The sequence below is a fragment of the Chiloscyllium punctatum genome, chromosome 2, assembly GCF_047496795.1.
Source record: "Chiloscyllium punctatum isolate Juve2018m chromosome 2, sChiPun1.3, whole genome shotgun sequence".
Classification (NCBI taxonomy): Eukaryota; Metazoa; Chordata; class Chondrichthyes; order Orectolobiformes; family Hemiscylliidae; genus Chiloscyllium; species Chiloscyllium punctatum.
Window position 1 is genome coordinate 146547594 of NC_092740.1, and position 27391 is coordinate 146574984.

General features: G+C 41.2%; 1 protein-coding gene across 4 annotated transcripts in view; it reads right to left on the bottom strand.

Moving 5' to 3' along the window:
* The window catches only part of melk (maternal embryonic leucine zipper kinase), an 84875-nt gene that overhangs the window by 51911 nt on the left and 5573 nt on the right, over nucleotides 1-27391 (bottom strand). For all 4 annotated transcript variants that reach the window (XM_072589723.1, XM_072589693.1, XM_072589703.1 and 1 more), the window contains 7 exons: nucleotides 21515-21599; nucleotides 20804-20889; nucleotides 20468-20584; nucleotides 19414-19557; nucleotides 8794-8862; nucleotides 4328-4420; nucleotides 894-992 (listed from right to left, as the gene is read on the bottom strand). In XM_072589723.1, the coding sequence (XP_072445824.1) occupies nucleotides 894-992; nucleotides 4328-4420; nucleotides 8794-8862; nucleotides 19414-19557; nucleotides 20468-20584; nucleotides 20804-20889; nucleotides 21515-21575 (669 nt within the window). In that variant the 5' untranslated portion in view covers nucleotides 21576-21599. The remainder of the gene's footprint in view (nucleotides 1-893; nucleotides 993-4327; nucleotides 4421-8793; nucleotides 8863-19413; nucleotides 19558-20467; nucleotides 20585-20803; nucleotides 20890-21514; nucleotides 21600-27391) is intronic.

The following is a 27391-nucleotide window of genomic DNA, read 5'->3' on the forward strand; positions in this document are numbered from 1 at the left end:
TAAACAAAATATATAATTTTTGTCACAGGTGGGCGATAGATCAATGGGAAACAGGATAGAGGTGAAAATGTGATTAAAACTGCTCAAAAGGAAAATTGCAGAGCTGCAAGTCAGGTTGGCTTCCTGTCCAGCTAGGCCCCACATAAAAATTATATTCTGGCAAATTAATATCAGAAAGAATGTGGCATGGCCATATATTTGGCATATAGTGTTCTTTAAACACTATGTTCCAAATAAGACAGTGACCAACACAGCTCAGTTTACAAGATAAAGGTTTATAAATCAAGTGCATCTTTTTAGCACACATTCAATTTTTCTAAAGGAAGGAAGACTAACAAATTCTGAAAAAAAGACTTCAACTGCACTCCATAATCTGACAAGGAAGTACTTCTTGCGAGTGTCACATTCTGAAATCATTCATTCAAGCCAAACTCTTACATTTTTATTTAAGAAAATGACAACTTACACAAATTTTTGGGCCTTGACCAGGATGTGATTTCTAAGGTGGGATTCTGTCCCATGGTGTTGTACAAATCATTTACCATTATACACAAATTACCCAAGATAATGGAAATTCTAACAACATCCTTCTGCCTCATCAACTGAACTGTAAATTAAATGGTGACTGAACAACTTAACTTTACAAAAGCGCTGCAAAAACTTGAGTCTACTCCATTGGCCAAACTAAAATACTATGGACATGAGAGAGGGAGAAAAAGGAGGGAAGAGTGTGTGAGGAAGAAGAGCGTGACAGTGGGGTGGGGAGGAGGAGAGTGAACAGGATTGGGGGAGTGGGGGAAGGAGAGAGCACAAGGAAAAGGGAGGAATGGAGAATGTTGACAAAAATAATATATATGCAAATACATACAGATAGCACAAGAAAACATTCATACCATGATTTTCTTATACAGAGTCATCACATTATCATCATCAAATGGTAGAAATCCACAGAGAAGTGCATACAAAAGAACTCCCATACTCCAGATATCAGCCTGTTAAAAGAAAATCATAAATCTTAAGAGTATAAATCTTAATTTAAAGCAAAAGATGCAAGCAGTTGTATCACAGTTAAGAAATTTCTAGAAGTATTTTAAATGATAATCATAATATAGTGTAGCGCCCCAAGTCCCCACCATACACAGAGGTAGATATACAGCAGAGAAACAGTCCAACTCGTCCATGCCAACTAGATATCCTAACCTAATCTCGTCCCATATCCCTCTAAACCTTGCTCAACCGAAGTAAAACTATGTAACTATTTGAAAATTCATTGTCAAGACAAGTATATCAAGGAGTTAGTTGTAGAACTATTCGACAAAAGAAAACCCAAGTTCATCCAGTGTGATTGTGCTTAAATCTTGGGACATAGACATTGCTGGCATACCTAGTTGCCCTTGAGAAAAAGTTGGCATTTTAAGACAGATGAGGAGGAACATCTTCAGGAGGTTAGTGAATTTATGGAATTCTTTACTGCAAAGAGCTGTGGAGGCTGGACATTGGAGGATCTTCAAAGCGGAGACAGATGTTTTAATCAGTGAGGGAATCAAAGATTATGGGGAAAAAAAAGACAGGAAAGAGAAGTTGTGGATCAAATTAGCTATGATTTAATGGAAACATTGAGCAAAATTAGATTAGATTACTTAGTGTGGAAACAGGCCCTTCGGCCCAACAAGTCCACACCATCCCTCCAAAGAGCAACCTACCAGACCCATTCCCTTACATTTACCCCTTCACCTAACACTACAGGCGATTTAGCATGGCCAATTCACCTAACCTGCACATTTTTGGACTGTGGGAGAAAACCGGAGCACCTGGAGGAAACCCACGCAGACACGGGGAGAAAGTACAAACTCCACAGTAAAGACAGTTGCCTGAGGCGGGAATTGAACCCAGGTCTCTGGCACTGTGAGGCAGCAGTGCTAATCACTGTGCCACCACGCACTGAGGCCTGGACATTGGTAGAGACCACTTCATTACCTGAAGAGTAACAAATAGGACTGAATATTGTGCAATCAGGGAACATTCTACTTTAGTCTTTATGATGAAAGATAGGTTATTTGTGAAGAAGCCAAAGATGGTTCAACTATGAATAAAACTGAAGAACTCTTACAGCCATGTCCTGGGCTAAACATTTTAGCCACTGATCAACATCTTCTATTAGGCAGGACTTCAACCAATGGAGAGTTTCCTTCAATGCTTCTTTGCACCAATTTTACCGTGTCTTCTTGAGACACATTTGGTCAAATTCGGTCTGGATGAGAAGGAGTGTAACTTTGCCCTCACCTCTGGAATTCAACACTTGGCCATCTTTGGACCAAAGATGCAATGTGATCCACAGCCAGATATCTGTGGCAGAACCTAAACGGAGCATTGGTGAATAGGTTTTTGCTGACAAAGTATTGCTGAGCAGTACTGCTAATAACATCATTTTGATTTTTGAACTGTTTAAATGGGTAGTAAATGCCCAGATTGAATTTGTCTTTCCTTTTGTGGACAGGGTATAACTGGGCAATTTTCTGCAATTATGAGTTTATGCTAGTGTTGTAGCTGTATTGCAACAGTTGTATAGGGGATGCCTACCTCTGGAATACAAGTCTTTAATACAACTGGAGCATTGTTGATGCCCACAACCTTTGTAGTATCTCATATACACAGCCATTAAATATGACATCAATTGAGACTGGGAGATCCTCAAAAGAAATTAAAGAAAATTTACTAAAATGGTTCAAGTTGAGGTTGGAGATGTTGGGACTCTACTTTGGGGTAAAGAAGATATGATGGGAATGTACAAGATGAATGATTAATTTAGAGAGCAACATAGATAGAGCTTGGAGAATGGGACTAGCTCTTTCAAGAACCAATACAGATGTGATGGGTTGAATGACCTATTTATACTGTAAAATTCTGTAATTTTTTTAAGACAACAGGTTAGGATAAGGTAGACATAGAAAAAAATTACTGTTAGCTGACAGTACAGGGACTAGATAAACACACATTTAAGGATTTGGGTTAAAAACAAAAAGAGAGGGATTTTGAGGAAGAAGTTTCCATTCACAAAGCTCAACGAGTGGAATAGACTTGGGACTCGCTGCTTAGTGTTGGCAGCAAAGACAAAGACAATCAATGCTTTCAAAAGGAAATTGTACATGCATTAGGACTAACTGGATTGCTTTACAGAGGGCCTTCATAGCCTTGATAAGGCAGATGGCTGTAATGACTCAATGAATTGAAATCCCTTCAACCTGGGATGGGAGAAGCTACCAACTTCAAGAGGGAACTGACATGAATCATCCACTTGGCACTTCAGGCTAAGCCCAGCTACAATAACTTCAGTCTTTTTTTTTGCACGAACATGCTGAGTTCCTCCCTCATGTTTGTAAAGCGTCCTGCTCCTGTAGCTTAATTGTCCACATTTATAACAGAATACAGCAGAATTATGAAAAGAACGTTACAGAATCAGCTACATTGGAGGCTTGTTAATAAAATTAAAAGCATATGATTCCACAGCTTCGAAGTTGGCGAAATGAGAGAAAAAGATTTGTACTTAACAGATACACTCTGGAGAGATCTAAATGGGCTATTTGCAGTACGAATGTTGGGATCCTTGTTAATTATCTAGACATTAGGTTGACAAGATCATCAAATTTTGACGAGGACACAAAATAAGCAGCTTGGTGAATGGTGAAGACTACCTAACTTCGTTCCAAAGAAAAGTTACAAGATTATCAAGAGGATTTTGAAATTTAGAGATTTTGATGAAGAAAATAAATTTTCCTTATTTCCAATCATCTCTGAATTAGTAACCACAGAGAACAACGTCATCCAAAAAAGCAAAAGGACAAGAATATTTTATCGTGTGCAGAATATAAAACCCCACCTGGCTCACTCATACCCTTTAGGAAAGAAAATCTGCATTGTGGTATACTCTTAATTGCCTCTGGGAAATTATGGATTGGCAATAAATTCTGACCAAGCCATTAATATCCACATCCCATGAACAAATTCAAAGTCATTAGCTTTCACTTCTTAAGGATATGGGAAAGAGTAATGGAATGGAACTAAAAAACAAAAATCAATTCTTCAAGGCAAAGGAGTGATGAGCCAAATAGATGACTTCTAATTCAGCTCAAAAGATGAATAGACAGCAACAAGACATTGGATTAACACAGTCAGCTTGTATTCCAAATTTGAAGAGTCTCAAAGTAGTAAATGCATGTTCAATTTCTCGCGTAGGACCAGACTGAGGAAGCAACCTGCTTAAGACAGCCCTTAATTTGAGATTTAAAACAAATTAATTACTATTTACTATTCAAAGAAAATACCTCACCTCAGAGCCAATGTAAGTTTTCCCTTGGATAAGCTCAGGTGCTGCATAGGCTGGGCTACCACAGCATGTTTTTAAAGGGTAATCTAAACCACCCTGCAAACAGATAAAATTGAAACTGTAATTAGGTCTATATAAGCCAAATGGAAACCATTTAATTCGAGCAATGTTCAGTTACTTAGCTAATTTTATACTTTATTTCAACTCTCTCTCCTAAATTCATTAATATTAGAGAGTACACTGATCATTTTTGCAGACCTCCAAGTTGCTGTTCTTCAAATTTACAGATTATTTTATCCAAACTCTCCAGAGTCCAGCAGCAACACAAAAATCTAACTGATGACTCCCCTCTATGTTCTTGAAATGCCAAGATTAATACATTTTATTTTTAAAATAGCCATAGAGAAACATTACACTTGTAAATTTTCAGATACTGAACAACATGCCATCTTTTTAAGACAATCAAAACGTGATTGGTTTCAACATAAAGGCAACCACTGATTGAATTCAATCAGGGATCTGAAGACTGAAACTTCAAGTACATTTTTTTTTGATTGTGTTCAAAGGGTTAAATTGCAATCAACCTAATCCAGTTGATTGGCAAACAGTGGAGCAAACATAGTCAAGTGACATCACATAGGGGCACAATGCTCAATTACCTCCGAAATACTAATTTCATTGCAATCAGTTCTTTCTCACTGTCACCAAGTGCTGAAATCCCATTAGGTTAACCTTAAGACAAAATTACAAAGGCTCTTCTGGCACAGAAAGCGGCAGCCTGGGTTCAAACATCACCCACCCTAGGATAAGTCATCTGAACAGGCTTTTTACTATTATCAAAAATAAACCATAAATGCCACCAGACATCTCAGCACCTTGACAGACTCAACAGTGGATATCTCCCCTAAACCTTCCTCCATTTACCTTAAAATTATGCCCCCTCGTGAAAGACTTTTTAGCCATAGGAAAATGTCTCCGACTATCCACTCTACATCTATGCCTTTCACGATCTTGTACACCTCTATCAAGTCATCTCTCTTCCTTCTTTGCTCCAATGAGAAAAACCCTAGCTCCCTCAAACTTTCTTCATAAGACATGCCCTAAAGTCCAGGCAGCATCCTGGTAAATCTCCTCTGCACCCTCTAAAACTTCTACAACTTTCCTATATGAGGCAACCAGAACGGAGCACAATATTCCAAGTGTGGCCTAACCAGGACTCTAGGGAGCTGCAGCATAACCTTGCAGCTCCTAAACTCAATCCCCTGCTAATGAAAGCCAACACACCATATGCCTTTTTAATAATCCCATCAACTTGGGTGGCAACTTTCAGGGCTCTATGGACATGGACCCCAAGATTCCTCTGTTCCTCCACACTGCCAAGAATCCTACCTTTAACCGTCTATTCTGCATTCAAATTTGACCTTCCAAAGTGAATGACTTTACACTTTCCAGGTTCAACGCCATCTGCCACTTATCAGCCCAGTTCTGCATCCTGTCAATGCCCCATTGCAACCTACAACAGCCCTCCACACTATCCACAACTCCACCAACCTTCATGTCATCAGCCAACTTTTGAACCCACCCTCCCGTTTCCTCATCCAAGTCATTCATAAAAATCACAAAGAGCAGAGGTCCTGGAACCAATCCCTGTGGAACACCACAGGTCACGGATTTCCAGGTTGAATACTTTCCACCTCTACCACCCTTTCTGTCTATGGGCCAACCATTTCTGTATCCAGATGGCAAGATTTCCCTGTATCCCATGCCTTTTTACTTTCTCAATGAACCTACCATGGAGAACCTTATCAAATGCCTTGCTGGACACCACATGCAGTGCTCGATCTTCAATGTGTTTTGTCACATCCTCAAAGGATTCAATAAGGTTCAAGGCATGACCTGCTCCTCACAAAGGCATGCTGACTATCTCTAATCAAACTATGGTATTCCAAGTAATCATAAATCCAGTCCCTCAGAATCCTCTCCAATACTTAGCCCTCCACTGACGCAAGACCAACTAGTCTGTAATTCCCAGGGTTATCCCTATTCTTTTTCTTGAACAAGAGACTAACATTTGCCGCTGTCTAATCATCTGTCACTACTCCAGTGGACAGTGAGGACACAAAGATCATCACCAAAGGCACAGCAATCTCTTCCTTCACTTCCTGTAGTAACCTAGGGTATATCACGTCTGGCCCAGGGGGATTGATCTATCTTTATGTTTTTAAAAATTTGTAGCACATTCCCCTTTCTAACATGAACTTGTTCTGGCATATCAATCGGTTTCATGCCATCCTCAGAAAAGTCAATGTCCCTCTCAGTAGAGAGTAATGAAGCAAACTTTTCATCAAAGGACCTCCCATTCTTCCTCTGACTCCAGGCACAAGTTCGCTCCACTATCCCTGAAAGACCTAAACTCACTCTGACCATCTTCTTGTTTCTCATAACTGTAGAACACCTTATGTTTTCCTTAATCCTACCCGCCAAAGCTTTATCATGCCCTCCTCATAGCTCGAAGTCCATTCTTCAGTTCCTTCTTGGCTACCTTGTAACCCACTAAAGCCCTGTCTAATCCTTGCCTCCTTAATCTTAAGTAAATTTCCTTCTTCCTCTTGAATCGATGTTCCACATCCTTTGTCATCCAAAAGGCTCTTTCAACCCATCAGCCCTTTCTTGCCTCAGTGGGAGAAACCTGTCTAACACTATCAGCAAGTGTTTCCTAAACAATCTTCACATTTCTTCACGCATTTCCCTGAGAACATCTGTTCCCAATTTAGGCAATCCAGTTCCTGCCTAATAGCATTTAATTTCTCTCCCATACTGTCTGCCCCTATCCCTCTCCATGAGTATAATAAAGGTCAGAAAGTTGTGATGATGATCATCATCATCAAAATGCTCTTCCATTGGAGAGATCTGACACCAGGCATGGTTCATTGCCAAGCACCAATTCCAGTATGGCCTCCCCTCTAGTTGGCCTTTTTGCATATTGCATCAGGAATCCCTCCTGGACACACCTGACAAAAACTGCTCCATCCAAACTATTTGAATTAAGGAGGTTCCAATCAAATCAATATTAGGGAAGTAAGTGTCACCCATGACAACAACCCTGTTACTTCTTCACCTTTCCAAAATCTGCCTCCCAATCGTTTCCTTCGTGCCTCTGTTGCTATTGGAGGTCCTGTAGAAAACTCCCAATAACGTGATTGCTCCTTTCCTGTTTCTGACTCTACCCATACGGACTCTAGACAGACCCTCCTCGACAACCTCCCTTTCTGGAGCTGTGATACTCCTCCACCTCTTTTGCCTCTCCTCTCCATTCCTTTTGAAACATCTAAACCCTGGAACATCCAACAACTATTCCTGCCCCGGTGATATCCAAGCCTCCGTAATGGCCACAACATTATAATTCCAAGTACTGATCCATGGTCTGAGCTCATCACCCTTATGCCTGATACTTTTTGCATTAAAATAGTCACACATCAACCCATCACACTGACTGCACCTTTGGCATATCAAGTGCCTATCCCTTCTTACAGACTCTCTGCATGCTGTATCTGGCTGTTTACTACTACTACTCCATCACCTGATCTATACCGCAGCTTCCCACACCCCTGCCAATCTAGTTTAAACGCTCCTGAACAGCTCTAGCAAACCGCCTGCTCAGGACATTGGTTATCCTCCAGTTCAGGTGCAACCTGTCCTTCTTAAACAGGTCCCACCTTCCCCAGAATTGGGGACATTTCCCTGTGCTCTGCCTAATGCTAACTCTTTCACCCATGCCAAACAGAAATGATCTGTTTAATTAATTAATTGTAGGTATGGGACCTGGCTATGTGCAAATTGTCTTTCACCAATTCCATATTACAAAGAGTAACACTTCGAAAAAGTGCATAATTGGCTACAAAGTACTTTGTGTTGTCTAGATTGCGAAAGCCTTATGTTCATAACATAAATAAAGTAACTTAACAGTAAAGCAGGAAGATTAAAGGAATTAACTAGCAGGATTAATAGTATATTTTTACTTTCACAAACTATGTTGAACTGTCAAGGAGACAATATTTCAGACTTATTCTACAACTAGGTTGAACCAGTGGCCAATAAAATAAAAATTTTCCAGCCAGAAATCTTTATTGTTGTCAATACTATCGAGGTTAGCCTTCAAAATACTTCGACCACAATGGGTCACAATAGCTGCAAATAACACATGAACACAAACTTTTCAAAGTACGAAAGAAGTTAATTGCCTTCAAGCTCAAGGCTGGTCAGCAGGTTTTACACACAAATAACATTATCTGGACTGCAGAGATAGTATCAGCATAGAAAATCCATTGGACTTCGATAAACAAACCATAAACCCTGCCAATTGAATAGTTTGTTCTGGAATATTTATTGTTGCCAGAACTTTGAAATTAAAATAGGCCAGCTTCAGAAAATTAAAGTGGATAACACAAACTTCTGTAGTGACAACTTACCTTTGGTTTTGCACATAGACCAAAATCAATTAGCTTTATATTATGATCTTCAGCTATCAGTAGATTTTCCTACAGGGAAGAAAAAAAGTTACAATACTTATTATGAATGCTGAAACTGAAATGCTGACCTTGCCACCACGATTAATAACTGAAGGAAAATCAGGAGTCCTATGAGAGTACAGAAAACATATCTCAAACCCCAAGAGAAACATATGAACCAGAATGCTGGTCAATCACTGCAGTTCCAACATGCAAATCCCCATTTTGGCAAGTTGATACATTTTATTAAATAACCTACATGCAGGAGCCACATTTTACTCTGCAAATGTGCTGCAGCACAGTATCAATACTGGGAACCTAGAGGCGGTGAATACAAACAAGAAACAAAACAAGCTATATTCTGGTTGCTGGAGATCATAATTATCTACCCAGGGAATTAAACAAATGATAAAATTACAAGTAAATAATATTAAAAATTTTGTTTGCTTTGTGTTTAGAAACAGACTTCTGACCACAGTTCATAAATGATAATTCTTTTATAATTTTCCAGTATTTCATAATTGCACAGTTGAAATTTCATATGAATACTCACCTCTCCCAACTACATTCTACTGAAAGTCAGACTCATTTTATTAGAAGCACATTAAAATGTGTGCAGCTAAACCACAGGACAGCACATTGGCTCAAGTGGTTAGCTCTGCTGCATCACAGCATCAGGGACCGGGTTTAATTCCAACCTTTGTGCAAACCCCACAGGTGGTTGCCCTTCTCCCAGTGTCTGCACGAGTTCCTCCGGGTGTTCCGGTTTCCTCCCACAGTCACAAAGATATGCAGGTAGAGTAATAGGTGTAGGGGAATAGGTCTGAGTGGTATTCTCTTCAGAGGGTTGGTGCGGACTGATTAGGCTTAATGCCCTGTTTCCACACTGTAGGGATTCTAATTCACAAATTCTAAATCCAATCTGGCTAATGCATTAAAAAAAATTAATGAGATGCATTATATAAAAATGTTCAACAAGACAACCCTTTGAAGCTCAGAATTAAAGCACTTCAAAAGGGTCAGTCTAAATACACTTCACCTACAACATACTATTTAAACAATTGCGATATCAAAGAGAATGCAATTTTTTTCCTCTTCAGTACCTTTCAGCAAGTAAAATAATCCCAGTTGGAATTTTGCAAAGAATATTACTTTTCTCCCCCCTGTTCGGAGAGTTCCAGTTTAAATAGGCAGCATGCTGAACTAATCTAAACCTGGACTTGTCTATTTGGCATCAATTGAATAACATGCACAGGATATTACTTATCTTGCTATTACATAAGAATATAAGAAATAGGAGCAGGAGTAGCCCATCTGGCACCTTGAGCTAGCTCCACCATTCCATAAAATCATAGCTGATTTTTCTGTGAACTCTGCTCCACGTATCCACCCACTCACCGTAACCCTTAATTCCCTTACTGTTCAAAAATCTATCTTTGTCTTAAAAATATTCAACGTGGTAGCCTCAACTGCTTCTCTGGACAGGGAATTCCAAAGATTCACAACCCCTTGGGTGGAAGTTCCTCCTCAACTCAGTCCTAAATCCACTCCTCCTTATTTTGAGGCTATGCTCCCTAGATCTAATTTCACCTTCCAGTAGAAACAATCTTACCCACTCCCTTCATAATTTTATATGTTTCTGTAAGTTTCAAACAGTACAGTCCCAGTATACTCAATCGCTCCTCATAAACCAACCCTCAACTCCAGAATCAACCTAGTGAACCTCCTCTACACCTCCTCCAGTGCTAGTACATCTTTCCTCAAGTAAAGAAACCAAAACCGTACACAGTACTCTAAGTATGGCATCGCCAGAACTCTATACAGCTGCAGCATAACCTCCCTATTTTTAAATTCCATCCCTCTAGCAATGAAGCATGTGAGGAACAAAACTCACTCACAAATCAATCAGCCGGAGACAAAAGCTGCTACCTGAGATTCGGTTTCGGCCAACGCATCAGCAGTATTGTTGGCCAACTCTTCCAGGGAAGCCGCCAACTTTTGTATTTCTACTCCTGCTCGAGCGGTCCCATACATAGATATCAAAGTCCAGAGGAGGCGATCTCCTTTGGTTACTTTCCGGGTTACTCGCCTTCCTCCCTGTTTATTCCGAGGTATTCTTGGGGCTCTCTTTAACATCAAGTGGGGAATTACATAGGTAAGGTAGCAGCAGCCACTCCAGCCTTTCTGGCTTTGAGGCGGTGTCTGAACTGGATGGTCCCAACACCCATTCCCATTACATCCGCCACTCCAAACGTACTTCTCGCCGGGGATAAATGGGTAGGCCTTTAAGCCACACACCCAATATGTCCCATTTAATATTCAGGGAATGGTCATGGCAGTGGCTTGGCTGGTGTAGACACAAAATGATTTTCCTAATCGGAAGGGTGTGGTATCATTCGGATTACAGAAACAAGTGGTATTTACTGCTCCTTTCGGGTGGGGGGGGGGGGGGGAAATCTCTAAGGCCATCAATAGCACCCAGAGTTTTCGGGGCTGGCCGAGGGAACCATCCCGCAAAGTTATAATTACCCCTTTCAAATCTCCAAGTTGTATCATTTGAGCCAGAGTCAAATTGTTCTTCTTTGGTAAGTGGTATTATCGTGAGAGGAATTCCGGATTTCCCATGGTGTGGGATCTCTGCGCATACCCAACAGTTGGTATGCCCCTTTAGTTTAGCATAATTCTGACAAAGTGGTAAAATGATTCCCCCCGCCACCTTGGCAGCTAGCCTCCCACCGCAACCACCACCCCCCCACCCCACCCCCTTGGCAGCTAGCCAACATTAAAGCTGACCATTCATTTCAGCTCACAACCCTATCTGTCTATTCCCTAACCCTTTAAATACCAGGAAGGAGTGAGTCCATGCAACACTTACAATTGTTTTGGGATACAGTTTTTTTTTAAACCAATACTTAATAGTCTCTTATCTCAGTCCATTCTTTTTGCTCAGCTTGATTTTCAGAGGGTTGCCTGTAGGATGAGCTTGCCATTCTGCCGGAGGTGAAGGAGCGTCCACCAGGCCCTTAAGAGTGTGATAACTCCACCCTTTTTCAGCAGTTCGGACAGCTGTTTCAGTAGTCAGGAGGGTTAGGAACAGTCCCTCCCAACTTGGGTGCAGTTTGGTATCTTTCCAGGTCCTTATCAGGACCCAATCACCCGGTTGCATCCGATGTACGGCGAACTCAAGTGGAGGTGTCTGGGTCAACAGACCCTTCTTCCTAAGGACGGACAAAGATGAGCTGAGCGCCACAATATAGTTCTTTAAAAACTTATCATTGAACTCTACAGTTGGTAATTCCCCTCTTCCATCCAAGAAAGGTAATCCAAACATCATCTCATAAGGCGAGAGGCCAATATCACGTCTAGGCGCAGTCCTAACTTGTAGCAATGCGATAGGTAAACATTTTGTCCATGGTAATCGAGTCTCTAGGACTAGCTTAGACAACTGCTTCTTTAAAGTTTGATTCATTCGTTCCACCCGTCCAGAGGAAGGCGGGTGCCAAGGAGTGTGGAATTCTCAAGAAATTTCTAATCCCGCCATTACTTCTTGTAGGATCTTAAGAGATAAAATGGCTACCTTGGTCTGAAGCTATATTTTCCACCACTCCATATCGAGGAATTATATGTTCTAAAAGAGTTTTCATTACTCCCTTCGAAGTAGCTGAGGACATTGGAAAAGCCTCCACCCACCCAGTTAGGTGATCCATTAGGACTAATAAGTACTTTTGTTTCCCTACTGGGGGTAATTCTGTGTAATCTACCTGTATTCTTTGAAAAAGGTCTTACCCCAGGGCTTCTTCCACCTCTTGGCCCCCCCTCTCGTTACTTCCTTATTAATCTTTTGGCAAGTCGGGTATCCTGCTCATACCTGATTGGCTAATGTGTATATCCCTTTACATCCGTACTCCCTTAACACTGTCACACATAGCTTGGGAGCCCCAAGGACTACCTTGGTGCAAGGTGGTTAGGATGTTTCTCATGACTGGTTTACTTAATAACTCCCTTCCATCCGGAAGGATCCATCTTCCTTGGGTTGTCTTAGCCATCGTTACAGTTACTGCACTATTCTCCACCCCAATTTTTAAGCCCAGCAATATAATCAAATCCCTACCTAATAGATTACTTCTAATGTCAGGAATATATAGTAATTGCCCTATCACTTTCTCATCATTTCTTCTAATTAGGGTTGGCTCAAAAATAGGCACCAGGAATTCTTCGCCTTTTACTCCGGAAACCCTGAGATTCTTGTTAGTCATTTTAACATCGGTAGGTCTAAAACTTAGGGTTGACCGTGCCGCTCCTGTGTCCACCAAAAATACTGCCTACTCCCCTTCAGGTCCCACCTTTAAATTTATCAAGGGTTCCCGGTGGGTCTCAGGAAGAAGGAACCCCTGACTCCCCTAAATCTTCATCTAAGGTCATTAGGGAAACGGCTTCCCTTTCTTGTGCTAATTCCGGGCATTCCAGTTTAAAATGCCCCACTTTCCCGCAATGGTAACACCCTGCCTGTTGCCTCCTTTCCCGGGTGTCCAACCTTTGTCTTTTGTGTCCTCCCCTATCCTTCCTGTTATCCCCTGATCCCAGTCTCCTTTTTGTTATTTCTTCTACTGCCTCCACCATCATTTTGACTTTCTGTTTCTGCTTCTCATCTTCCCTTTTCACATACACTTTCTGTGCCTCACTTTCTGTTCTTCCATCTGTCTTTCACTCCATCCATCTAATTTCTTTAATTTCTTTTGTATGTCCAGCCATGATTTAGTTACAAACTAGACCTTCAAGAGTCCCTGTGCTATCGGATTATCGGAATCCATTCCCGAGTACTTCCTTGTGGCCTCCTAGAGCCTTTTAAGAAATGCAGAAGGGGTTTCATCCTTCTCCTGTCATACTTCAAAGGCCTTAACAAAGTTTTGTGATCTAGATGCCGCCTCTTTAATTCCTAATATTACCATTTCTCGTAAATCCTGCATTGACTCCCTATCTCTTCTGTCATTATTCTCCCGATGAGGGTCAACATTTGGGAATTTCTGTTCTGCTGGGGCTCTTTCTTCCCCAACTGGGTGCTTCGTTTCCCATTCCTACAAAGCTGCTCTCCTAATCATACCTCGTTCTTCCCCTGAAAATAACGTTCCTAAAATTGCCATCAGTTCTCCCCAGGTATATAAATTAGGCCCTAGGAATTGCTCTAATTATTCGGCTAGTCCAACTGGAACATCTATTAAACTTTTCATTTCCTTTTTAAAGACCCTAACTTCACTGCTAGTTAAGGGAGCGTTTACATATCCGATTGTACCTTCTCCAATCGGAGCCTCTCGTAAGGGACATAAATTTTACATTTTCTATTATCTCTGCCCCTCCTTTACGTGTGGTGGCTCGAGAGACTCTGCGCCCCCCCCCACCTTTTTCATTTTGTTTTCTTTCCCTGATTCCTCCGTATTCATGGGACATAATTTTACTCCCGCACTCCCTATCCAACAAGCCGCATATTCTGACTCTTCTTGACTGAATGTTTCTTTCCGATTGACATATATTTAGATCTTGACACAGCCAATCCTCATTGGACCCAGGCGCCTTAATACTTTCTCTAGTCCAAACGAAACAACAATAGTTTATCATTGTAGCTTATCTTTTTCCCGCGTCCGGGAGTGGTGCTCCCAATTACCCAACATTCTCCCCAAAGAACTGCCGGGCGGGATATATTCCCTTTAATGTTATTTACGGATCGATTGTTACACAGGCAACTCCCCATGCCTCCCATTGTTGCTAATTTAATTAATCTTAATGAGGTCTGGTGTCACCTTCTTCCACACCCGCTTCAGGGTCCTGGCTAGACACCTTACTCGTCCGATTAATCTGACCAATTATATGCTTTTTGTTTGAGACTTCAACTGTTCTCCATAACTTTTGTAAGGATAAAAGAGATTAGTTAGAAACTGATAGTAAGGCAGTCATGACCTATAAAGTGTTAACTCCTGTTCTTTTTATTTCATAATCTGTAAAATCCTTAACCTTCAAGGAAATCATGTTAAAATTTCCATAGTAGGAATCAGATTCAAAACAGTCGTGGATCTCAAGCTCCAGGGAACAAAGCACAAACATTCAATCACCAACAAACGAATGTGCATTCAAGCCAAATCACAAAGGGTTAAACTTTCTACTTGCTGTACAGCTCTACACACACACACACACACACACACACGACTCCTCTAGCTTTTGACTATTTTTCTGGACGTCTGGCCATAAGTTAGTTACAAAGTGCACCCTCAGTAGCCCTTCAGGTACTAGCCCTTCTGACATGGACTGTTATCCATGGACATATGCTTAAATTTTATATAATTGCCAATTCCCTATACTTTCGTACGCCCGACCACCAAGGCAATACTTAAAGGTCTCTTTTCTTACCTTGGTCTGTGCACAGAGTTACCTGGTCATTTTGGTGTGCCCCATCCCACGGCAATTCCTGCAGCAAATACCGCTGCCCCCGGTCGCCCGGATATATAATTTAAGACCTTTCCCTACGCGGGTCTTGTGCACAAGAGTTGCCCGACTGAACCCGCCGCATCTGCCCGCCTTGTTTCCAGGGTCTCCCAGTCCAGATCGTACTCACCCAAACCGCGAACGACAAGCAAGGGAGTCGGAGATCACCAAAATCAGCAAGGTGCACCTCCCCCGCCGTCCCAAGAGTGTCGAGCGGCCGGAGCTTTGGATCCCGGACGAGCCCCCAATTGTGAGAAACAGAACTCACTCACAAATCAAATCAGCCTGAGACAAAGCCTTGGAAACACGAACAATTTATTACAGTCTTGCAAGAACTGGACGCTTCTGTAATCAAGCAGAAATGTGCGCGAAAACAGAGCCTGTTAGCATCCTTATTTAATTTACAAGTTGAGGAATCACGCCTCCCTTTTCCCATCCTATCATAAGCCGATTACCTCACTTGTTAGTTATTTTCTTATCTGGCCATCCTGCTGTCCTTGTCTGCATTCTTTGTTCCTGGTTTGTTACAGCTTGTTCTTTTATCCAGTTTCTCTTATCACACTATAAGCTTTATACCCCTGCTGCTTTTTTTTTGTGGTCAGCTACAACCCTTCATGGTTATTTCCTAACTTAAAACTATTCTCTTTCAAAGACCCTCTATATTCATTGAAGTCTTAGCCTTAAGTATGCTACAAGAATTCCGCGACCGTTTGTATAATGTCCCCCTTCCCTTCCCTTCCCCCCCACCTGCAAAAACAACATTTCTAATCTCCCACAAGCACAATATTCTATTTCCCTTTTTAATTACCTGCTGCACCTGCAAGCCAACCTTTTGTCATTCATGTTCAAGGACATCCAGGTCCCCTTGCACAGCAGCATGTTCAATTTTTCACCACATAAGAATTACAACAAAATGGACTATTATTTATCAAAATTGTTGACCTCACATTCACCAATATCATATTCCATCTGCCATACCCTTGCCCACTCACTTAACCATATCTCTCTGCAGACCTTGTGTCCTCTGCACACCTTGCTCTCCCACTCGAGTGCCATCTGCGAGCTGTGACACACTACATTTAGCCCCCAACTCTAGATCCAGGATAGAGCAGATAAGATAGATTCCCCAGCCAGGGAAGCTAGAACCCTGGGGCACCATTTTAAAAATACAGAGAATGCCATTTCATACTTGGCAAAATTTGTCTTACACACAGTTATGAAGATTTGGAATACTCTATCCCGCCCTCGAACCTCACCCCTCCAACCACAATAAGGACAGAGTCCTCCTGGTCCTCACCTTCCTACCCTCATCAACCATGATATGCATTGCAATATCCTCCGCCATCTACAAACTGACCCTACCAGAGATATTTCCCTCCCCACCCCTATCTGCGTTTCGTAAAGATAATCCCTTCCACAACTCCCTTGCTAGGTCCACGACAAGATTCTCAAAAGGACAAGACAGGATAGACGTGGAAAGGTTTTTTCTCCCCTGCTGTGGAAGTATCAAAGACCAGAGGACACAATTGCAGAATAAGGATTACCACTTTGTGGGCGGCACGGTGGCACAGTGGTTAGCACTGCTGCCTCACAGCGCCGGAGACCCGGGTTCAATTCCCGCCTCAGGCGACTGACTGTGTGGAGTTTGCACGTTCTCCCCGTGTCTGCGTGGGTTTCCTCCGGGTGCTCCGGTTTCCTCCCACACTCCAAAAAATGTGCCGGTCAGGTGAATTGGCTAAGCTAAATTGCCCGTAATGTTAGGTAGGGGTAGATGTAGATGTAGGGGTATGGGTGGGTTACGCTTCGGCGGGGCGGTGTGGACTTGTTGGGCCGAAGGGCCTGTTTCCACACTGTAAGTAATCTAATCTAATCTAATCTAATCTAATCTTACTTGAGACAGAGATGAGAAGGAATTTGTTCTGATAGTAGTGAATCTGTGAAATTCCTTACCAGAGTGTTATCAAGCTGAATTGAAATAGGCAGATTCTTAACCCAGCAATGGAACCAAGGGTAATGGGAATAAGGTGAGAAAGTGAAGTTGAGCATTATAAGATCAGCTGTGATCTCATGAAAGGCAGAGGATATTCAATGGGTGAATTGGCTTACTGCTGCTCTTACGGAGTATGGCTTTATACTATTCAAAACCAAAAGAAAAACATCCCGACCACAGTCCAGAAATTCATTGCCTGCAGCTTTAGCTCTCAAATTTACCTAGACTCCATACAGATTGAATGTCTCCCATGATTACCGTACTTACTCAATATACTGGCTCGTCTATTCTAATTAATACCATGTCATCCACGACCATTATTGCTTAGTGTCCCATGAAGAACTATCAGTGTTTGCTGCCCCTTGTTTCCTTACTGCAACCCCTCACCTAAGCAGATTCCCTATAATGTTCTTCTGATCTGAGATTTTCCCTTACTAATGTATTGATGTGCCTTTAAATCATCTACCTTGCTGTGAATAAGTTTCCAAATCTCACAACACCAGGTTTAGTCCAGCAGGTTTAATTGGAAGCACTAGCTTTCAAAACTTGTTGGACTATAACCTAGTGTTTTGTAATTTTTAACTTTGTCCACCCGTCCAACATTGGCTCCTCCACATAAATGATGTGAATACTTCATGCATTCAGGTAAAGTGTCCTTAAAAAATTGTCAAAACATCAAAGTTCTGCATTCCTAGTTGATGCTCTCAGATTAATAAAAATTTCAGGGAGGAATTTAGCAGGTCTGGCAGCACCTGTGGACAGAAAGCAGAGTTAAATATTTTGGATCTGAAGGAGGGTCACTGATCACCAAGTGTTGGTGGGGGGTGCTTTAGGTTGCTGGAATATGGTCACAATCTGATGAAGCAACAAAATACAAACTGAACAGAAGCATCATGCAATTGATACAGCAAAGTGATCCCACAACCAATGTACATCAGATGAATCATAGAATCCCTACACAGTGAGAAAACAGGCCATTTGGCCCAACAAGTCCACACTGACGCTCTGAAGAGAACTACAGACCTATATCCCTACCCTATTACTCTACATTTACCCCTGACTAATGCAGCTAATCTACACATCTCTGTACACTATGGGCAATTTAGCATGGCCAATTCACCTAACTTGCACATCCCTGGATTGTGGGAGGAAACCAAGGCACCCGGTGGAAACCCACGCAGACATGGGGAGAACGTGCAAACTCCACACAGACAGATAATGTCCCAGGGTGGAATCAAACCAACGTCCCTGGTGGTGAGGTAGCAGTGCTAACGAATGAGCCACCATGCCACAGTGAAGGGACATAAGCTTGCTTTCTCTCCATGGATGCTGCCTGACTTACTGTGATCACCAGCGTTTTTTGTTTTCAGTACAAATTCCACCATCTGCAGTAGTCTGCTCCAACAATGCACAGAACTGGGCTAGGTGGGCATGTGTTGCACATCCCTAATTGCCTTGGAACTGAGGTGCTTCCTGGGCAATTTCGGAAGGCAGTTAAGAGTTGACCACACTGCTGTGGGTCTGGAGTCACATGACCACTAGACAAGAATGACACATTTTCTTCCTGAAGGAAATTAGTGAAACAGATGTATTTTCATGACAATTGATGGTGACTACCTCATCATTTGGCTCGCTTTTAATTTCAGATCTTATTTAATTTATACTTGAATGTTTGCCATGGTGGAATTCAACCCCACGCCCATAGAACATTAGCCCAGGACCCTGGATCACTATTCTATTGACCTTACCAGGTGGTAGAGTAATAGTAATTCTGCTGGAACAGATGTCAAGTGTCCTGAATTCCAATATCAATGGTGACAAAGGGAGTTGAGTAAATAAATCTTAATTCATGAGCAGACTGTAGAGAAAATATAAAAGCTTTGGGATTGATGTAAACTTCCATTGGTTCACAATTGGCCTTTGTGGGTTGATGTCTCCCATGACCTACATGCAACTCCAGCAGTTGGTAGTCCTTAATGTAATCTGACACTTAGCAAGCCAGTATAATATGGGGAATTAATTAAGTCTTTCTGCACATGTTAAAAAAACGTCTGATAACACATTAACTTCACTTATTTCAAATATCAGAACAAAATTCCTTATCTGACAATACATACCGGTTTTAGATCACGATGAGCATAGCCCTGGCTATGAACATAAGCCACAGCTGATACAATCTGACGGAAAAAGATCCGAGCTTCTTCTTCCGACAATCGGTCTTTTGCAATAATATAGTCAAATAGCTCTCCACCAGGACAGTACTGGAATAAAAATATTTGTATGCACTTAAAAACTGCTTCGAAAAAAGCATGCAGAGATAAATCTTAAATGCTCTCAAATCATACATATTGATTTTCATCTCCAATTTATTTCGGATTAACTTCAAAGTTGAACTTATTACAGGTGATGGAATAATAATTTACATTTGTGGAACGTCTTTGACTTTGCATACATACTTCACGGGAGCATTATCAGCATGATAATGCAATCGAAGTATTATAAGGAGATATTATGCAGGTAAACAAAAACTCAGAGACTGGATTTAAATCAGCATCTTAAAACGTTTGCTTAAAAGAAGCTAACAAGCTTAAGCAGAGAATTTTGGAAATTAGGGCCCAGGCAGATGTAACTGCAGTTGTGAATTTCTGTAGCAATTAAAATTGTTGATGTGCAAGGAGATGCAGAGATCTCAAAAGTTTAGAGGGCTGGAGGAGGTTACGAAGACAGGAAGTGACGAGTATGCAGCAAATTATAAGAATTGTAGCTCCGCCAGTTCGATAATCAGAAAGGAGATTATAGGCGAATGTGATTTGGTGCAGGTTAGCTCAGTAAAACTTCTGTTCCTCATTCCCATTCAAGATTGTAAGCTCTATTTGCATTCAAGTTACTGATCAGAGACTAACAGCTGGAAGCTCAATTTGTATCTATTACCCAACTGAAAGATAAGCAAACATAAAGAATATCTCATTCTACTTTTTAATTAAAAGAATTAAATAATTAATTTGGCTGAAAAGGCAAGGGGAAAAAAAATAAAGGTCTAGATAAAATCTTGGATTAGAATTAAAGCTCATCTTCAACGGCTTTGTTGAAACGATCAATACAGGATGAAAATTTATTTCACAATTTCAGTTTAAAATATACATATAATTATAAATTTATTCAGCCAGTCACCTCCAGGATGATGAAGATTTTCTGTGCTGTCTCTATAACATGGTATAAACGACAAACATGTTGGTGACTCAAATTCTTCATTGCTTCAATTTCCGTTTGAACTCGAGGCAAGTCTTCCTACCAAAACATAAATACAAACATCAAGAGCATACTTATTTTAATTGCTTATAGTTTGATAAGCCTTTCTTATTTAAGATTAGAGTTTGAAGAGAAGTGAACAGGCAGTAAAAATTGAAGTTCGTAATGATACTTTAAAATCTGTCATTACTAATCAAACTCTCAAGGGAGTGAACTGATTCAGCTTACATCATCCATCCATTATTTCAGGCAACTTACCCCAAGTAATTCTTTGTCCATGATCTTTATGGCAACTTTTTCCCTCGTCAATATGTGGCGAGCTAGTTTTACTTTAGCAAACCCCCCTGTAGGGGATAAAGAAAATTCAAGCTATTTAGTTGATATTTCTCCAAAAGGACCAGCAAGCTTTATTCTGAAGTTGATCTTTAACCCATGAAGCTCATCACTTTCTAACCATACACAACCTATCCCTCAAATAGTTTAGTCTTCCTAGGATATTTTGAATAAACACTTGCAAATTCCAAGCGGCACACGTTTAGTAAGAAATCAGTGGAATTTTTCATGTTAAACAGAATCAATACTCCTGTTGAGTCTCTGATCATGATGAATAATGATATGCAGACTCATTTGCAGGCTGAAAGCCAAGCTGTCAGCTTTGGAAAAAAATTATGCAGTTTCCCTAATAATTGCTCAACAAGTGGCACTGAAAATGATCGCCTTTCCCAAATAAAAACAAACAATCGCGTTGTCATAAGTTCTCTTACTCAAGAACTCTGGATCATGTAATGCCAGATACCACATTAGGTTTTAAGAACTGTCTTGAGCATACATTTGTCAAACCTTAAAATCAAAACTCCTTATGTCAAGAACACATCAGTGCTACACCTGTGCTCCTTTAGTTTAAAAAAAAACTTCACTTCAAATACATATAGTGCCATTCCAATGGCAATTGTGTATGGAAATGCGTACCTGTACCAATAGTTTCCTGTAATTCATAGTGTTTCAGCAGCTCTTCATAATCAATGGCCATAGTCAACAAAAAAATAATCAGCACCTGCAATATTTTTGAGGATATGTTAGAATAGTTCCATGCTGCAGAAATTCGATTTTTTCCTCAAAATGTCTAATTAACACAAAGCCGCAGGAAAATGGACAAAATCCTCAAATATTAAATAGTTCCTGAAATAAACATAAAGTGGTCAGCATTTAGTTGACTTTAAAGCCAGATCCACTGTTTAGCTGATTTGTCCCAACAGTAGGGTATCCTCCAAATAATAAATATGACAGGCTAAGACTGGCAATGTAAAGGCAAATTATTATTACAATGAATTATCCATCTTACTCAGTTACTTTTGTTTTAACATACACTAATGTTATTACAATATTAAACAATTTACAGCACACACTCCTTTCAGGCTCTATGCCTGCATTGTCTCTTTGAAAGAAATGCTTAATTAGTCACACTCTTAGCTCTTTCACCACAAGTGTTTTCTTTTGGCACGAAGTATATGAGTTTTTTGAAGTTAACTAAATTGGCTTCTACACCTTTTCAAGCAGTTCTTCTCGATAACTTACCACAAAAAAAACCTCACTTCCCCTCAGATTCTTTGCCAATTTCAAATCTATATTGTCTCACCATAGGTGAGTATCATGCTGCTGTAAAGAAAATGTGGTTATTATGCTAATTGGAATCTATTTGTCAAGAAGCTAAACCACAAGGAACATTGTTGGCTTATATGCATTGCCAGTGAGTGCTTCTCACGATCATGATACGGACTGTTTAGGACACATGTTGGGAAGCATTTCTACAGAGAAATGATGGTAGAGATTTGGAACTCTCTTCCACAAATAACAGCTGATGCTAGAGCAGTTCATTTCAAACCAGAGAGATCAGCATTTGTCGAGCGAAGGTATTGAGGGATAATGGGTCAATGGTCACATGGAGTTAGGTCACAAATCAACCATGCTCTCGTTGAATGGCAGAAGAGGCTCAAGGGGCTAAGTGGTCTACTTACATTCCTAGCATTCAAAAACTATGACAGGGTGGAAATTGATCATGGTTCATCAATGGTAAAAATGGGCAATGCTGGAGGACTTCAGTTTGAGAGATAACAAGAATACTGAACAGTTTGGATTATTCTACTGCATTGGGTTGCTGTACTTGATTTAGTCTATATTCCTCTCTTCAGACCTCTACCAGTTAGCCAGTTACCTTCTCAGTTTGTAAGCATATGGAGTGATGGGGAAGTGGGACACAATTCAAAAACAGGCAGAATTTGATTACCACAAACTTAAGTCTAAAATGTGGGAAATCAGCCAGAGGGATATACAAATTACCAAATCCAGAAAAAAAAAAGACAAAAGCTTGAACACGAGCAGCAGTAGATGAGGCAGAACAAGTTAGGCGATTGAATAGCAGTGGAAACAGGCAATCTGTTTCTGATGCTGTGGTTATGAAAATATAAACTCATCTTGGGATCAAATATAACACCATAGTTCCAATTTCTAGGCAGAAGCAAGAAATTAGTAGCTAGGAAACAGTTTGTAGGAGGGACCAAAGTTCAATCTTTGAAATATTTAATTAGAGCAAATTTCTGCTCATTGGTCAAGATGTCTTTTAAACACCAGTAGAGATGGTGATAGTCAGCTAATAGGAACTTCTAAAAACTAATGCTCGGTTTTACGGATGATATCAAAGACTAGAATATAGATAAGAAATATTGGCAAGGTTAGATTCCTGATGTCCAAAACGTCGATTCACCTGCTCCTCAGATGCTGTCTGACCTGCTGTGCTTTTCCAACGACACACTCGCGACTCTGATCTCTGCAGTTCTCAGGTTTCGCTTAATTCCTTGGTAAACCCCAGTAACTGATAGATTCAAGAGTGAGGTGAAGTAATGCAGGAAAGTTTGACTAGTAAGTTTGTTAATAAAAAAGAACCGTGCCAGTGCAGTTCCACTCAGCTGTAGAACAGTGAAACAGCATTTGTTACAGCCTGATGAAGGACTGTTAACATCTGAAGAAGAAGAAATCGGAGAAGAGTAGCAATTAACCAACAGAATTACAGAGTGGTGGCAATAAACAGTCATGCATAGAAGAGAGACACCAATAAAATCTCAGCTCGCACAGTGACCAGAAAAGGAACTGCATTTCCCTTACCTGCTCCAAAACATAGACAAACGCTTCCATAAGCTGACAGAGGAAGCAGATTCTTACAACTGAAACCTAGCTTCGATTTATCCAATTGCACAATTTGATAGTATTGGCAGTCACCCAAGCTTAAAACAGGATAAAAAGGATAAACGTCTAAACCACCAAATCCAGTGCAGTACATTGAATCCCAAGGGTTCCACATTCAGCTTCATTTATCACCCAAAACAAATTCATTGTGGCGCTTTTAAGAAATGATAATATTGGATATAATATTGATGTGATATTATCTAGGCAGTTGTAACATTTCTAACAGAGCTAAAAGCTGACAAGAACAAGCAGCTAATGTCAAATTTGTGGACGGGCTTAGTTGATCCACCGCAAGATCATAACACGGAGCCAGATGCCCTTATTCTGCTCCTTCAAGTTTGCTCTGCTATTCACTTTTGATATGTTTCTTAAACCCATTCTCCCATAACCCTTGATCCAATTACCAAATCAGGAACCCATTGGTCTTAGACACATTGAATGACTTAGTCTCCACATCCTTAGGCAACAATGAGTTCCACAGATTAACCACTCTCTGGCTGAAGAAATTCTTCCTCAACTTAGTTCAAAAAGGTGCAGAACATACAGAAGCTTAAACACACTTACCAATAGATTCAAGAACAGCTTCTTCCCTACTGAATAGATCTCTAATTTCAAATCCAATGTTGATCTTGCTTTTGTGCATCTCCTATGCAGCCTTAACCTATCTAAACACCCCATGATCTGTATGTCATTGCATGTTCTGATCTACCCATACTGCTCGCACAACAAAAAAAAAACTTCTCTGCACTTAGGCACATTCGATAACAATAAATTAAATCAAAAATCAAATTGTTTTTTCATTGAGGCTGTGCCTTCAGGTACTAATTTCTTCTACTAGTGCAAACATCTCCTCGTTCACTCTACCCAGGACTCTGTATTATGTAAATTTCAGTTAGTTCACTCCTTACCCTCAAACTCAGTCAAGTACATCCTCAACCTCTCCTCATATGACTAGTGCTTAATCCTCGCGATAATTCTTGTAAACCTCCTCTTGACCCCTCCAACCTTCCTTAGACACAGGACAGGGCCCAAAACGGCTCTCAAAATTTCAAATGCGGTCTGACCAGAGCATTATAAAGGCTTGACAATACATCTTTGCTCTTCCTTTCAAGAGTACTAGAATGTAATGTGAACATTGTATTTGCCTTCCGAACTGTCAACTGAACGGGTTTTTAAAAAAAGTTCATTTGTGGGATGTGGGCATCGGTGGTTGGCTAGCATTTATTATCCGTTCCCAGTTGCCCTTCAGAAGATAATAGAGGGCTGCCTTCCTGAACTACTGCAGTCCACCTGCTGTAGGTTGATCCACAATGCCACTGGAGAGAGAATTCCAGGATTTTGACTCAACAACATGGAAATATATCACTGTTATTTCAAAGTCAGGATGATGAGTGGCAAAGGGGAACTTGCAAGTGATGGTGTTCCCATGTATCTGCTACCCTTGTTCTTCTGGATGGAAGTGGTCGTGGGTTTGGAATGTGCTGTCTGAGGATCTTTGGTGAATTTCTGCAGTGTGCCTTGTAGATAGTAAACACAGCTGTTACTGAGTATCCATGTTGTGGGAGTAGATGCCTATGGCTACAGTGCCAATCAAGCTGACAGCTTTGTCCTGGATGTCAAGCTTCTTGAATGTTGCCGGAGCTGCACTCATCCAGGCAAATAGGGAGTTTTCCATCACACTGCTGACTTGTGCCTTGTCGATAGTGGACTGGCTTTGGGGAGTCACTTGCTGCAGTATTTCTAGCCTCAGATTTGCTCTTGTAGCCAGCTTCTACATGGTGAATCCAGTTGCGTTCCTGGTCAATGATAACCTCCAGAATATTGACAGTGGAAGTTTCAGAGATAGTAACACCACTGAATGTCAAGGGCGATGGTCAGATTGCCTCTTATTGGTGATGGTCACAGCCTGGCATTCGTGTGGTAAGAATGTTACTTGCCGCTTGTCAGCCCAAGGCTGGATTATCCAAATCTTGTTGCAATTGAACATGGACCTCTTCAGTCTCTGAAGAGAAACCAGTGTGCCCACTCTAACCTTATGATAGAGGGAAAGTCATTGATGAAGCAGCTGAAGATGGTCAGGCCTAGGACACTCCCTGGGGACACCTGCAGAGATGCCCTGGAGCTGAGGTGACTGACATCCAACAACCAAAACCATCCTTCATACGTGCCAGGTATGACTGCAACCACCGAAGAGTTTACTCCCAATATCCATTGACTCCAATTTTGCAAGGGTTCCTTGATGCCAAATTGTCTAATGTAACCTTGCTGCCACTTTCACCTCACCTGCATGTTAACTTAGGAAAATCCTGAACTTCGAGTCCCAACTTCCTTTGTGCTTCAGATTTCCAAAGCCTTACCCTGTTCAGAAAATAATCTATGCCTCTTCTTCCTACAGAAGTGCCAAACCTCACTTTCCCCACACTGGATTCCATCTGCCACTTCTTTGTCCATTCTCCTAACCTGTCTGCCTAAATCTTTCTGCAGCCCAGTCACCTCCTCAACATGACCTGTCTTGCCACCTATATGTGTCATCTGCAAACGGAGCAACAATGTTCTTAGGTCTTTCATCCAGATCAATGTATCCATGAATAGTTGTGAACAGTACTAACCTCTGCAGCTGCCATCCAGAAGAGGCCCAGTCTATCCCTACTCTCTGCCTCCTACCATTCAGACAATCCCCAATCAATGCCAGCACCTTCTCCCCGCCCCCCCCAACACCATGGGCTATTATCTTATTTAGCAGCCTTCTGTGCAGCACTTTGTCAAAGACCTTCTGGAAATCCACTTAGATGACATCCACTGGCTTTCCTTTGTCTGACTTGTTTGTTACCTCTGCAAGGAATTCTAACAGATTTGTCAGGCATGACCTCCCCCTTGATGAAGCTGTGCTGACTTGGCTCTTAATGGACTGTAAAATCTTGCCAGCGACAGAGGTCAGGCTAACTGGCCTATAGTTTCCTGTATTTGCCTCCGACCCTTCTTAAACAGGTGTGTTACATTAGACATTTTCTAATTGTCTGGGACCCACTCCAACTCCAGTAATTCTTGAAAGCTATCAATACCTTCAAAATCTCTTCAGCTATCTCCTTCAAACTCTGTAGACCACCTTCAGACCTTTCACCTTCTCAAGCACCTTCTCTCAAACCCTCCACACCCCCCATCCTTGTCAGCCATGGTTGCCTCATCCTCCCCTTAGTATACTGTTTCTTCCTTGGAATGATTTTCTGGGGGTATTTTGGGATGCAGAGCAGAAAGTCCTGTTATTGCAGCACCACTATCTTTCGTGCACGGCTCCCCTCTCGAACATTTGTTGTTACTTTTACCTCAATTGTAATCCAGTTACATCAGATTCCAGCTTCTCCCTCTCAAATAGCAAGATGAATTCTATCATATTTGGTCACTGCCCCCTAATGTTCCTCTAACTTCAGCTCCTTAATCAAGGTCAAATTCTGACATGGTTTCTCTATCTCGTGATTTGTTTTCTTCCCCAAATCCTGACTACTGCGAAGAGGCCTGTACACAACTCCCATCATCGTCCCTTTTCCTTTGCAGTTCCTCAACTCTACCCACACAGATTCTATGCCTTTGGACTCTATCACTTCTTGC